The 15,757-nt window shown below is 40.5% G+C and overlaps 1 protein-coding gene across 3 annotated transcripts in view; it reads left to right on the forward strand.

The window, feature by feature from the left end:
- Positions 1–15,757, forward strand: part of JHY (junctional cadherin complex regulator) — a 75,817-nt gene that overhangs the window by 57,533 nt on the left and 2,527 nt on the right. For all 3 annotated transcript variants that reach the window (XM_064375503.1, XM_021671209.2, XM_064375504.1), the window contains 3 exons: positions 3,646–3,940; positions 14,295–14,375; positions 15,155–15,283. In XM_064375503.1, the coding sequence (XP_064231573.1) occupies positions 3,646–3,940; positions 14,295–14,375; positions 15,155–15,283 (505 nt within the window). The remainder of the gene's footprint in view (positions 1–3,645; positions 3,941–14,294; positions 14,376–15,154; positions 15,284–15,757) is intronic.

Here is a 15,757-nt window from a genome sequence, read left to right on the forward strand (position 1 = left end):
TTTCTGTTATTGTTTTCTGAATGTTTCTCTTTTTATAACCCCATGTTTTTGTTCATGGATGCAACATCCATTTTTCACAACATCTTCTTGGATTTTTAGCGAGGCAAGATAGGGCATAAGGGCCCTTATGATTGAATTTTTAAGTGTTTTTAATTCCCTGCTTCATTTCTCTTTCCTCCAGGTCTTTGTCAGGGATGTTTATTTCTCTTCCCCTATTTTGCTGCCTTCCACCTTAGCGCTTGTGTCAGACGTGTGTCAATTCTTGATTGTCTTCTCATGATCAGGTACGAGGGACTAGAAAGCTTATTGGAAGCTCTGAGTGACAGTGCTTGTTGACTTTGAGTATCTGTAGAACGATCTATGGGGGCCATCTGATAGGAAGCCCTTCCTGTAGGTTTTAGGTCTTTTATCTTGGTGGTCAGATTTATTATCTGTGCTTGGTGCTTCACAGGGAGACTTGTTCGCTTCTTCAGAATGAAAGCCTCCAGTGAATTTAGCATTGAGTCTGGCATATGTTTTCCATCATCTTCAAACTTTTTAGTCTTCTTATGATTTAGGTATGTCTCTTTTAAATAGTATGTTGGATTTTATTTATTTATACATTCTTAAATTCACTTTTAGCTAGTGACTTTAAACTATAGGCCAAGTGCACTGGCTCACACCTGTAATACCAGTATTTTGGGAGGCTGAGAAGGGAGGATTGCTTGAGTCCAAGAGTATAAGACCAGCCTGGATAACATGGCAAAACCCTATCTCTACAAAAATTAGCCTGGCATGGTGGGGTGCACTTGTGGTCACAACTAATTGGGAGGCTGAGGTGGGAGGATAACTTGAGCCCGTAAATCAGAGTTTGCAGTGAGCCAAAATCGTGCCACTGCGTTTCAGCCTGGGTGACAAACTGAGACGGTGTCTCAAAAAACAAACCAACCACAAAAGCTGCTTACATTTATTGTGGCACTGATACCTTTGAATTTATTTCTACCATGCTAATTTGTCCTTCTGAATCACCCTACTTTCTCTATACTTCTTTATTTCTTTTATATCCTCTATTAACCTGATAGAATTTTATTTTTCCTTCTACTGATTTGCAAGTATATATTCTCTTTATATTCTTTTGTCGTAAGTCATGTACTTAACTAGTCTAACATTAAATTAATATTCATATTCTCCTCCAAAACATGTTCAAACTCATTAGATTGTTTTAATCCAGTCACCTTTCCTGTCATACATATTGCTTTGTTCAGCAACTTGTCTATCACTTTATCTTCAAAATTAGTCACTGCTTTTATTATTGTTGTACAGAGTTAAAACTGTGCTATATTTAGAGACCATCCTGGTCAACATGGCAAAACCCCGTCTCTACTAATACAAAAAATTAGCTGGGCACGGTGGCGCGTGCCTGTAATCCCAGCTACTCAGGAGGCTGAGGCAGGAGAATTGCCTGAACCCAGGAGGCGGAGGTTGCGGTGAGCCGAGATCGCGCCATTGCACTCCAGCCTGGGTATCAAGAGCAAAACTCCGTCTCAAAAAAAAAAAAAAAAAAAAAAACTGTGCTATATTTAGCCAATTGTTTATTAATGTCTTTTCTTCACATCCTTTCTTCCATGTTACCCTTTATTGCTGAGGGAAATCCTTTAGAAGTTCTTTTAGCAAGTATGGTAAATTTACATGAACATTTCTTTACATGAACTTACTATTTTGAATTATAGTTTAATATTGTGAAGAATTAAACTTGTTGAAAACATGACTTTTCTGTTTCTTGGTTTCTTATGCTCAGGTATGAAATTTTTAATTCAATCTGAGACTCTTCTATAATTCCTAAATCTTAAGATTCATCTCTTTCATAAATTCTGAACAATTATCACACATGTTCCCTTTGAATATTATGTCTCTCAAATTTACTCTATTTTCTCCTGTAGGAACCCCAAATAGCTGTATGTTAGATTCTTTTATTCTAGATTTCATGCCTTTTTAACTGTTTTTGTTTTACATCTTTTATTTCTCAGTGCTGCTTTCTGAAAAATTTCTTCAGACAAATTTTCCAGCAGAATAAATCTCTCTTTACCTGTGTCTGATATATGCTCTTTACTGTATTCATTGAGTTTTAAATTTCAATGATGGTATTTTCCATGTCTAGAATTTCTATTTGGTTCTGATTAAAACCTCTCTGTTTTTTTCCCAAAATACAGGATTTTTAAATGTTTCTCAGGTTTTTAACTCCTTTTTTCATGGTTTTTTTTTTTTTTTTTTTTTCTTTTTGAGATGGAGTTTCACTCTTGTTACCCAGGCTGGAGTGCAATGGTGCGATCTCGGCTCACTGCAACCTCCGCCTCCTGGGTTCAGGCAATTCTCCTGCCTCAGCCTCCTGAGTAGCTGGGATTACAGGCACGCGCCACCATGTCCAGCTAATTTTTTGTATTTTTAGTAGAGACGGGGTTTCACCATGTTGACCAGGATGGTCTCGATCTCTTGACCTTGTGATCCACCCGCCTCGGCCTCCCAAAGTGCTGGGATTATAGGCGTGAGCCACCGCACCCGGCTTTTCATGTTTTTAATCATCTTAACCTGCCTTATGAATGTTATCTAACATTCTATTATCTGAAGTTCTTGGAAGTCTACTATCGCTATTTGTATGTGTGTGCCTATGTGTCTGCTGACTCTCGTACTTGGTAGATTGCTTCCTCTTACGGGCAAGGACTTTGGATTGTGAACTTATGTTTAGCCACCTTTTCGGTGGAAACCTAGGCAGGCTTGGGTGGGAGTGTATCTCTCCAAAGAAGTTTCATATTTGCTTCTGCCATTTACTACAGAAGTATCCCTTATTCAAGATCATTTTTATATTAGTTTTTTGGTGTTGGAGTTCCATGATTATGTGGGTAAGGTAAATTTGAATTCCAAATATTGTCCTATAGATATTCACAAGAGTTTGTTGTTGTTGTTGGGGTTTTTTGTTTTTTGTTTTTGCGGGGGGTGGTGGTGGTTTGTTTTGTTTTTCTATTCAGAGCCCAGACCAAGACAGACAGGCTTGCTTGTTTTTTTTTCATGGTTGGTGAATGGGTTTTTAATTAATCTAGCTTTTAATTGAGGATGTAGCACCTCAAGTTATAATCTTCATACAAAGATCTTAGTTCTGATTCCCTGCTTCACACAGGACCAATTGCATATTCTATACTGGCATTAACTATTAAAACTCAAGACTTTAGACCCAAAACTCTAAAAAAGAAAGATATAACTTTAGCTAATCTAAAATCTGCTTTGGTTTCTACTCATTTTTTGGTTTTGGTCTTTGGAGATTTCTATTTATCTTACAAATTCAACTATATATTTAAAGGATGTTTAATTTAACGCAACATTTCTAGGTATTTTGTAGTGAGAAGGTCTTAGATTTTTCAAAGTGGTATATTTTTCTATTCTGAATGCACTAAACAAAAGTTCTAAATAAAATGTAGAATGTCCTAAAGGGAAAAGAGGAGGCATTTAAGATAAGTAAGAAATTAATATATTCATAAGAAGATTAAGCTAAAAGTCATTAATTTGATTTGGGAGTGAAAAATACATCAAATTAATGCTTCAGAAAGACTTTTCTGCTAGAGGTCTTATGTATCCAGATTTTATTAATACATTTTTGCTTTTTTTTTTATTAAGGAAATTCCATTCTTCTTCTGACAACCAGCCAGTTAGAGCTTCTCCAGATTCATGGCTCACGCAGATAATGGAGCAGCATCAGCAAGCCTTGGTGCAACTGACCGACTTGCAGCCCAGTGAAGGGGCCTTACCCAGCATCACGCTTCCACCTATACTGTCAAGGGTAGAAAGTGAATCCCAACTCAGTTCAGAGAGAAGTCAAAGAAATCAAACGAAAATTAGCCGTAGCAATTCTGAAGGCTATCTGTTTCAGCTGGAAAAGGGAAAAAAGCATAGGAAAAGAAGCCACAGTAAGGTAATAAAAGTGCCATTTTACCCTGTAATCCTTAAATTTTGAGAATACAGATGGACCTTGATTGAATTATAGCCCTGGATTAGGGATGGTCATTACTGAGTTACTGCCACAACTGAGTGGCCTAGAGCCCTAAGTAATTTCCTACTCCAGCCCCTGCTACTCCCTGGGGTTTCCCTCCCCTTCTTTCTAGAAGTTGTTCCTGCCAGGGATGCCCATTTCTCCCTCCTGTTGAAGTCATCATGGCAAGAGGTCTTCATTTGCAGACAGGCAAAATTCCTCCTTTCATCCCCAGTTCAAATGTCCCTTCCTCAGAAAAACTTCCTTACTCCACCCCAAGCCCCATGCTAACCTAAGTCTTCATAGGTTATTAAATAATTTCTTTCCAGGTCATTCTCATATCTTAAAAAGTAGAAAAAGTAGGTTTGAGTGAGTGAAAGTGCCTGTTGCCATTGCATTTCCCCTACCGTCTGCCACCATGAGAACTCATTGTGGCCCTAATCTCAACCCAACTTCTGCAGTAAAATAACTGGGCTGGCCAGTGACTGAACTTTCTTCTCAAATGTTAGCTGACTTTTACTGAGTTCTTTTTTTTTTTTTGAGTGGAGTTTCGTTTCTTTTGCCCAGGCCGGAGTGCAATGGCTCGATCTCGGCTCACTGCCCCTCTGCCTCCCTGGTTCAAGTGATTCTCCTGCCTCAGCCTCCCGAGTAGCTGGGATTAAAGGCACCGCTCCCCACCACGCCCAGCTAATTTTTGCATTTTTAATAGAGACAGGGTTTCACTACGTTGGCCAGGCTGGTCTTGAACTCCTGACCTCAGACGATGTGCTTGCCTCAGCCTCCCAAAGTGCTAGGATTACAGGCATGAGTCACCTTGCCCGGCCTGAATTCTTTGTCTCAACTAAATTCACCATTACTAGCACTTTTGCACACTTAAATCTTTTGTCATAGGACCTACAAGATTTAACAACTAAAATTGGGGGCCCAAAGTAGAATGTTTTCAGTAAAAAATGAAGGCGCATAGGAGGGAGACTTTTTATGTCCTGTGTATTTCTCCACTGTTTCTGGCAATAAAAAGCCCTCAGGAAAGATCACTTGCTTCCAGTGTCAAATAGTAAGAAAAATGCTGGAAAATGCATTCTGTTTTACAGGCAACAGGGAAAGGCCTGGTTGAAAGCAATAGGCCTGTGGTGAGTTGGGTTTTCAGGGAACAGACTCTGAAATGAGATTTGCATGCAGGAGGTCTATAGGGAGCAACCTTGGGAACCTCCCCTTTAAGGGAGTGCTTTTGTTCTTCCATACTGACCTGCCATTGGGTAGTGACTGGCCCTGGGGAAGGGTGGTGACTTTGGGCACAGCAGCTCCACTTGGCTGAGGGCAGTTTTTAGGGAGGAACTCAACTGTGAGCCATCAGCAGACAACACTCCCAGTGTCTGGGGAAATGAGTGCCTCAGTTTATGAGGGCCTCCACCCTAAGACAACTTGAGAGGAATTAAGCAAATCATTCCTTAGTTGAATTCAATTTGTTATTAAATAATTTCTAGGCCAGGTGTGGTGACTCTTGTAATGCCAGCACTTTGGGAGGCTGAGGCAGGCAGATCACCTGAGGTCAGGAATTCGAGACCAGCCTGGACAACATGGTGAAACCATGTCTCTACTAAAATACAAAAATTAGCCAGGCATGGTAGTGGGCTCCTGTAATCTCAGCTACTTGGAAGGCTAAGGCAGCATAGTCACTTGAACCCAGGAGGCAGAGGTTGCAGTAAGCCGAGATTGTGCCATTGCACAATTGTGCCGAGATTGTGCTTGGGCAATAAGAGCAAACTTCCATCTCAAAAACAGTAATAATAATAATAATTTCTACTAGGAACTTGGAAAGTGCTGGGATGTAAAGATGAGCCACGAGCCTTCCTCAGAAGAAGCTTACAGTTGCATGGAACTTGGGAAGACAGACATGTTAATGCCTATTATATTGCAGTAAATGTTGCAAGCAAAAAACAAATAATGATATTAACCAATAATAAAAGTAATAATAATAAAATAGGCATGCATGGGTAGCACAGAGGAACATAAAGGAAAACTGATATGCTGACCTGGGAGTCATAAATTCAATTGACTAAGAAGGGGAAAAGAAAAGGAAACTAACATTTAGTTGATGGCTCTTCTTTGCTAGGGACTAAGCTAAGGTTTTTATACATTATTTCACTTAATATCACACCAAATCTACAAAAAGAAAGAATAATTCTGATTGTGCAGATGAAGAAATGAGGGCTCAGGTAAATTAATAACTTGTCCAAGTCATAAGAGATGTTAGGGAACAGAGGTGAGAACCTAGGAATGAATGGGTCCATGACTTCCACTAAAGGACACAAAGCTTTGGAAGATGATTCCGAACAGAGTCTTAAAGGGTGGGGAAGACTTGGCAAAGAAGACTGCAAGAGCAATTCAGGCGGGAGTACCAACATGAACAAAGGTTCTGAAGCTGTGACATAATGCATGCTGGGGATGAGAGCACTTCAGGTCCTTGTCACTAAACGTGGGAGGCAAGGAGTGTTGAAAAATGGGAGCAGAGTGGTGGATAGGGGCCAGGTCTTAAAGGATCTCGTTTTCCTCTCTTCTATAGGCCAGAGGGGACCATGGAGGAATTTTAAACATGTTTGGATTTGTATTTTAGAAAGGCAGCTCTGGCTATGGTGTGCAGGGCGGATACAAGACATCCCAGAAAGTGATGAGATTATGAAGTCAGTGGATCCTCAAGTGGGGCCTTTAGAAAAAAAGATAAGGGGTGGCCTCAAAAAGAAAGGGAAGCTAGCCTGGAACAGGTATCGATAGATACTAATGAGAAAAAAAGGAGGATAGCCTGGGGTTGAGATACGACCCCAGCCCAATCCTGCAGCTCTCATCTTGAGCCCCTCTGTGTACCCCAAGTCTTCACCTCACAACCCTAGAGTTCTTACCCCAGCTCCTTCACGTACTCACCTGAGGGTTCTTTGAACTCTTCGTTCCAACTTCACTCTCTCATGTCCTCCCCTCTACTGGGGACCCTAATCCATGCCCACACTGTGGAATCTGCTGCTAGTGACTTACAGCTGGAGAATCTTCCGTTCCACTGTAAATAAGGAGAAAGGTGCCTTTTTTCTTTTCTTTCCTTTCCTTTTCTTTTTTTTTTTTTTCCTTGGGACAGAGTCTCACTTCATCTCCCAGGCTGGAGTGCAGTGAAGCAATCTCGGCTCACTGCAATTTCCACATCCTGGTTTCAAGTGATTCTCCTGCCGCAGCCTCCGAGTAGCAGGGATTACAGGCATGCGCCACCACACCAGCTGATTTTTGTATTTTTTGGTAGAGACAGGGTTTCACCATGTTGGCCAGGCTGGTCTTGAACTCCTGACCTCAGGTGGTCCACTTGCCTTGGCCTCCCAAATTGCTGCAATAACAGACATGAGCCACTGCGCCTAGCCAGAAATGTGTTCTTGAATCACAGGTAACTTCTTTTTCCACAGAAAAATCATTACATGGTAGTTAGGCTGTAAGGTACTATTTGTACTGTTTTCAAGTGTTTTCTGAATAAAATAGGTTTTGAAGACTTGACTAGGAAGCTGGACATCATCCGCATTATTTCTTTAGGAACATGTATTCAGAACACATTCTCAGAGTGAGGACAGCCTGTTCACTGCAGAACATATATGTACTGGGCCTAGAAATTACCTCAAACACACTAGCTCACAAGAGAATCGTCTAGGTTAGGGTTCTTGCCAAATGATGGTTTGTTGCTAAAAAATGCAAGCTTTTGAATTCAATTCTCAGTCGGCAAGATTTAGTGGAAGTCATGGACTCATTCATTCCTAGGTTCTCACCTCTGTTCCCTAATATCTCTTATGACTTGGACAAGTTATAATTCACCTGAGCCCTCAATTCTTCATCTGCACAATCAGAATTATTCTTTCTTTTTGTAGATTTGGTGTGATATTAAGTGAAAGAAGAGCCATCAACTAAATGTTAGTTTCCTTTTCTTTTCCCCTTCTTAGTCAATTGAATTTATGTTTTACTGAGAAAAGTAGAGGAAAGTACTCAGATGACAGTGTGTGTCACCAGAAATCTAAGAACATGGGAGGTCAGGGGAGAGAAAGGAAAATTTGCGGTTGCTGCCTTTCCAGCCATCTTTCCAACTAGGAGCATCCCCTTTCCCGCTTTCTATCGGGAATGTTACAATCTATATATCCATTTTCTCAGTCCAGCACCTTCCACTTACATCTGACAAATTCACAGAAGTGCTCTTTGTCCTTTAAGCTATTCCAGAAGCTAAAATGACTTAGAAATGAGCTATTTGTATAGGACAGCAGGTAGTCAAGGCACCAGACAGAGGGGATCATTATCCAGGTCATGCCCATTTGTTGGTCACACCAAATCTTTTGGTTTCCAAGGGAATCACCCTGAATCACATTAAAAATTTGAGGATTTGTAAAGATAATAGGCCCAAGCACCCTTCCTCTTCTCCCGACAATTCTGTTGTAACTGAGGTCTGAATGCCAGGCATTGTCCATGCCATGAAATCTAGATGTCAGGCAGTCAGGGATTAACATAGTGCAAGGGATGACAAATGGCATAAACATATCTGTCGCAACCCATCACAAAATAACGGCTTCAGGAGACTGCTGACAGCTAACTGCGCTGAGCCGAAGTAATTAACTCATGTGTTTGTTGTCTCAGACAATCTGGGCATTGCTGCCTGACTGCTTCTAAGAAGGGGTTTATTTGGATTAAGTTTAGCAACTGCAGAGCAAATTTCCTTCACTTGCTGGTCCACAGTATTTGAGGCATTGTTTTTTGTCGTGTTTTTCAGTAACTTTCTCACGCTTACACATCTGAGGAATTTTCTGGAGAATAGCTCTGCAGTGGCCCCCACAGCAGGGTACCACCTTTCAGAGTTGAAACAAGTCCTCACAGAACAGTCAATGTCATTTCCAGTTCGAGCACACTGTGTCCCAAGTTTACAATTAAAAATTCTACTGTCTTGAGGAGAACTGTGGTTAATTACTGGTACAAACCTTGCATCAGGGAAGTCTTATGCCATCGTCCATGAAAGCGATCAAGTGTGAACACCAGTGCAGAGGGGCTGGTCTGGCTTTAACAATCCTCAGATGGTGCCAGAGTTGGTCGATGTCAGCTCATGTGCATCTTATGCAAAGACTAGCAGCAAATCTCTTCAGGGATTTGTCGAGAGCATGCCTGTATCTTCCAATTTGTTCCCCTTGTATTTGGAGACTTAACAAGGCTATCAGTGTTGATTTACTTTTTTTTTTTTTGGCATTTTGCTACTGTGAACTTTTAGTCTTGAAACAGCCAAGGAGAGGTAAATCAAAGTAAATTCTGGGGATTATTTTTACTATAAAAGACTTTAGAAGAGCCAGAAAGTAGATTAGTGGTTGCCTAGGGCTGGGGGTGGAGGGGGAAAGGGAGTGACTGCTAACGGCTACGGGATTTCTTTTCAATGTGGCGAACATGTTCTAAAATTGAAATGTGGTCATGTTTACACAACTTGATGAATATACTAAAAACCATTGCATTATACAACTTCAAGTGGGTAAATTTTGCAGTATGTGAATTATTTCTCAATAAGCTGCTAAAAAGACTTTTGATGGAGAGAGATCAAACAAAATTGCACCTCTGAGAACAAATCAAGATTACTTGTGCCAAACATAAGTAAATCCAAGATTTTTCATTGCCAGTCACCCAGAACAAACTCCGTTAGGAGCCATCACCATCCCTTGAGAAATGTCCCTTTGCTATAAGCACTTTATCCATCCTGTAAAGGGATCGGCAGCACTTGGAGATCGCCCTTTGGGCCACACTCTGTCCCTTCATATCGATGTGTCCTGCTAGACCTCTGTTTTTCTGTCATAGCCAACATATTTATTGGAGGTGATAGTAAGAACTGTGGCTGGAGAGCACTGGGCAATTATTCATGCTTCACAATGTGTCTTTTGTAAGTCAGTAGAATGACTAAAAGTTAAGCTGCTTCAGACTAAGGATATGTTTTGTGAGCACTGATCATTTCTTTTCATCGTCTTTAACAAATTGGATTTATGACTTGGATATGAGCGGAGTTTTTTCCCTTCCTTTTAATTATTGGTTTACTTTGGCAAATAGTAATTCAGTGACTGCAAAACAACCATACAGACGACATACGTGAGAGAAAGAACAAATTTGCAGCTGTGAAATATAAGTTGTCTGAGGTCATTCACCTATTGAAAATTGATAAAGGTTTTAAAATGTGATAATACCAAGTTGTAATCAAGGTTTGGACAAAAAGAGCAATCTTGTGGCTCCATTGCTAATATGGCCTTAAACATGCTCATTTTATTTCAGAATTCTACTGCTATTAACTTGTCTCAAAGAAATAATCAAAGTAGCCTAGAAACAATGCTTACCCTAGGATATCTTAAATGTTCAACATTTAGAGGAATAGCTAAATGGTCCAACTAAAACTAGACAATAGAATGTTATGCACAAAACTCATAAAAATATGTACATACTGACAGAAAAATGCACTGTAGTACTAAAATGCTTAGAAAAAATAAGAATTTGGGCTGGGCCAGTGGCTCACGCCTGTAATCCAAGCACTTTGGGAGGCCCAGGCAGGCAAATCACCTGAGGTCAGGAGTTCAAGACCAGCCTGGGCAACATGGTAAAACCCAGCCTCTACTAAAAATACAAAAATTAGTTGGATGTGGTGGTGGACACCTGTAATCCCAGCTACTCGGGAGGTTGAGGCAGAAGAATCACTTGAACCTGGGAGGTGGAGTTTGCAATGAACCAAGATCACACCATTGCACTCCAGCCTGCGTGACAGAGCGAGACTCCATCTCAAAAAAATAAAAAATAAATAAAAATTCGTGGCCAGGTGCGGTGGCTTACACCTGTAATCCCAGCACTTTGGGAGGCTGAGGCAGGCAGATCACGAGGTCAGGATTTCAAGACCAGTCTGACCAACATGGTGAAACCCCATCTCTACTAAAAATACAAAAATTAGCTGGGCATGGTGGCACATACCTGTAATCCCAACTACTCGGGAGGCTGAGGCAGGAGAATTGCTTGAACCCAGGAGGTGGAGATTGCACTGAGCTGAGATGGTGCTGTTGCACTCCAGTCTGGGCAACAAAGCAAGACTCCATCTCAAAAAATAAAAAAAAAGAATTTGTAGTGAATGAACGATTGTATAAAAGTATGAACAGACCCATAGAATGGAGAGGAAGCAGCTATCGTGGTTTAGCTAAGTAGTGACTTCTGTTTTCTTAAAGGAGCTTTATGATTTTGAAATACCTTCAATGAACAATGTGTCTTCTGCATACTTTAATGTTATTAATTTTTTAATGATTTTAGTCCAAAGACTTCCTTAAGAATCTTCTTTCACTTTTTAGAATTAGGATTAGAGTATTGACCATAAATGTTTAACATTCTAATGGGGCAAATTCTATTTACAGAACTTTGAATCCTTGCAGTGTAGAGTGTTGTCTATATAGCCCATCATTTTGACCCTTTTAAATTATTAATACAACATAGAAGTGCTGAGATGCTAGGAATATTGCCTTCAATGGGCAAGTAACACAATTACCATTTACAGTGATTTCTGAAATATGAGTTCATCCTTCTTACATACAATTAATCCACAAGTAGGTGATTGCTAGCACTGGTGGTTCCATAGCTCAGAACAGCAGTAGCAATATTGTTGTGATTCTCTTTTTTTCCTGGCTACAAATTGCTGCTAAGCTCCAGCTCCAGCTCCAGGAATCACATCCTTATTTAAGGCAAGAAAAAAGAAAGGGGAAGGGGCCACCACAGCCTTAATAAAAGCTTTCCAAAACATACGCTGTACCCCAGAAAACTTTTGCTTAGACCTCATGGGCCAGAGCTCAGTGCTAAGGAGTCAGTGCTGGAGAACGTTCGTCTTTTGAACATCTACAGTGGGAAGTGGCAATGGAGAAGGGAACTGGGATGACTCTGGGTACTCAGTAGACCATGGGGAGTAGGACATGTTCTTGTAGTGGTTGATATAGTGTGTATACACAAGTTCATTTTTAAGATTGGAAGTTATATGCAACAATTATATCTCAGAAAGTGTCCTAGTTTAAGTCTCTGGACTATCTCTGCTAAATTCTTAGAAAAGGGCAAGTTAGATGTATATTTTAGGACTTAGTAATTAACAGGAATGCAGCTGGTTGTGGTGGCTCACACCTGTAAGCCACAAGTGGGTAGATCACTTGAGGCCAAGAGTTTGAGACCAGCCTGGCCAACATGGTGAAACCCCATCTCTGCCAAAAGTACAGAAATTAGACAGTCTCATAACCTGGCCTCAAACTAAATAAATAGATAAAGTTTTGAAAATGAAATAACAGGAGTTTTCAAAATGGATAAAAATCCCATGCTTTATCACTAACATATAGACGGGGACTAACATCCACAGTTAAGTACACAACAGCTGCCTCTTCAGTGTGGCTGATTTTTCTCCATTTTAAGCAGTAACTTACATGTGCCCTAAATTACTGTCCTCCAACCATCTCTTTTATATTGTCTTTCCTATCCTTCCCAAAAAGGAAGCCAAATTAATTAACAAACTGAAATAAAAAAAGGATGTGAGTTCCCTGTACGGGAAAGTAGCAAGTCTAAACTTCACGGTTTTTTTGTGAGTTTTTTGTTTTGTTTTGAGACAGTATCGCTTTGTTACCCAGGCTGGAGTACAATGACATGATCTTGGCTTACTACAACCTTTGCCTCCTGGGTTCAAGCGATTCTCCTGCCTCAGTCTCAGGAGTAGCTGGGATTACAGGTGCCTGCCACTGCACCCAGCTAATTTTTGTATTTTTAGTAGACATGAGGTTTCATCATGTTGGCCAAGCTAGTCTCGAACTCCTAACCTCAGGTGATCCGCTCACTGGCCTCCCAAAGTGCTGGGATTACAGGCGTGAGCCATCGCACCCAGCCTAAACTTCAGTTTTAATTTTGAAAGCAGTGGTTTGGGGAATATCTTGGGGAAACAGGCAGTAGAATATTAGGGTTTTTTCTGCCTATTATCGTGCTCAAGTGCCATAATCTAATCAGCCAGTGGTCTCACTTTCTTGCTGTCCTTCATTTTAAATGGGCAATACTAATGAGAGTTGTCATTAAATTCTATGTGCCTTTCAAAATATCTGAAATCAGACTGACTGAACAAAATGAATTTCTTAGTGAGTCTTGCCAAGACTCTCAAATGCTTACTTTCTTTTGAATATTATAAATGGATTAGAATTGTTTTTCCCTTAAAATTATCTTTTTTCCCCCGAATAATCAATAGCAAAGTTTGAAAGGTTGCTACCTTCTTCACTTCTCTTCTGGAATATCTCTAACGGGTAACGCTGTGACATCATTGGACAGGGTGTTCTCTTTTTGAAGCACTATGTTTATCTGATGCGTTTAGATGGCTTTTTCCAGGGAAGTCATTTGGCTCATTAAACTGTCTGAGACTGGACAAAATGGTAATAGCAGCGGTGGCAAGGTAATAACATGTATGTTGTGTTAAAAACGTTAATAGTGGCCGGGCATGGTGGCTCGCTCCTGTAATGCCAGCACTTTGGGAGCTGAGGTAGGTGGTTCACAAGGTCAGGAGTTCATTAGCCTGGCCAATATGGTGAAACCCCATCTCTACTAAAAGTACAAAAATTAGTTGGGCGTGGTGGCACACGCCTGTAATACCAGCTACTCAGGAGGCTGAGGCAGGAGAACCAATTGAACCTGGGAAGTGGAGGTTGCAGTGAGCCGAGATCACACCACTGCACTCCAGCCTGGGTGACAGAGCAAGACTTGGTCTCAAAACAAACAAACAAAACAAAACAAAAATGTTAATAGCAAGGATAAGGTAAAGTGGCTTACTCCTGTAATCCCAGAGACTCAAGAGGCTAAGGTGGGAGGATCACTTAAGCTCAGGAGTTCAGGTACAGGAGTTCAAGACTAGTCTGGGCAACATAGCAAAACCATGTATGTATCTCCAAAAAAATTAAAATAAAAAAATTCATAAGAAAACAGGACATCACTAGCTTGAAAATTTTTATTTGTAATTTCAGAATTTCAAGTTTCTTTATTGTGAAAGTGGAAAAGTGAAAACATATTAGCTAACTAGCTACAAATTACCAAAGAGACTATTACCAATAATTACCAACAAAATGAAAGAATTGTCAGGAAATGCAGCCATTCTCTGACAGTGCACACGGGCTTTCATACTTTATTTTCATTCTTTCTTTATGTGGCTATGACACCTTATGGGGAGGTAAGAGTGGGGGGACACACAAGTCCTTAAAAGAAACTGTTTCTATGGTTGTATTTTTAGAACACCAAGCTGAAAGGTTATCAGAAAAGAGACGTGAAGCTTGGAGGCCTCGGACCTGACTTTGAGTCCCTCAGAGACAAAGTGAGTAACGTGAGCATACGGTGTTTCCAGGCCTGACTCAGCCCAACTGCCCTTTGGCAAAACTTAATGAAGACATCCCCCAGAATTCAGCCCTAATTCAAATGTCTCACTCTGAATAGAGTCCCTTCTGACATAACATTGGTATAGAGACCCGACACTCCTTTTGCCTTAAAATAAAAATATTTAGCCCATGTTGTTATATGTGTCTGTCTTTCGGTTAGTTTTGAAGGCCTGCACGGAAAAGTGGGACACATGTACATGAAAAGAAACGTGTATGTTATGCGGTTGTTGGTCTTTCCCACTAGAGTTATCTCGATAATTGTGAAGAGTGGCTACAGAGAAGACACTTAGGGGAAGAGTTTCCCAACCCCTGAAAAGTGCATCCACTTTATTCTCTTTCCGCTAGTGAAAGGAGATCTTCATCTAATGTGTTTTAACTGCAGTTGCACTCAAGGCATAAAAAGAGAGTATAGTTCAAAGTTGGAAGCAAAAATGAAAATAAATTGGGTAAATGCAACAAAGAAGGTTCTGAATGTGATTTAGCCCTGTTAAGGGAATACTGGGTGTGCTATTGCAGTGATGTTTTTCCTCACAGAGAGACTATTTCAAGGAGAAACACTACCTTAACCATTTCACTGCTGCCGCCTTACTCAAGGTGATCCCATTTCACCTGTACAGCTGACAAGATATGCCCAGTGTACTGACGGGCATCACTTTAAATAGAGAGCAGAGAGAACTAGCAGCACCTGGATTCATCATAACTTCGTTTCTCTGAACAGATGCAAAAATTACTGCAGCAAAAGGAATATTCGAAACAAGTCAAGGAGTACAACATGAAGACACTGTCCATTCTGTCAAAACCACAAACAGCAAAAACTGAAAATAAATCTGCTGTCCCTCGGCAGAAGGTAAGAAATTCTCAACAAGGCATTTGTTTTTTCAATCGGAATTCAAAGTACACTTTTATTACTGCTCTTTTTTAAAAAAATTAGAGACAGGGTCTTGCCATCTTGCCCAGGGTGGTTAGAAACTCCTGGGCTCAAGGTATCCTCCCAACTAAGCCTCCCAAAGTGCTGGGATTACAGGCGAGAGCCATCGCATCCAGCCTGTTTTCTCTTAACTTAAAAAAAAAACAGAAAAAAAACAAAAAAAAGACCTTCCCATGTTTTTTGGAACACAGGAGATGTTTTAGCTACTTCCATTCCTGTAGCTACCCCATCATTCACAGATAGTAATGCAATACTCAACACACACACACACACACACACACACACACACACACACACATGATGCTATAAAGTTAACCTTTGTTTCTCCTGAAGTTATTGTTCCATGTCTTTTCTTCCAAGAATAGTATTTTAAATTTGTCACACATAAAAATT

The sequence above is a fragment of the Aotus nancymaae genome, unplaced genomic scaffold, assembly GCF_030222135.1.
Source record: "Aotus nancymaae isolate 86718 unplaced genomic scaffold, 86718_ANA_hifiasm-v0.15.2.pri h1tg000012l, whole genome shotgun sequence".
NCBI lineage: Eukaryota > Metazoa > Chordata > Mammalia > Primates > Aotidae > Aotus > Aotus nancymaae.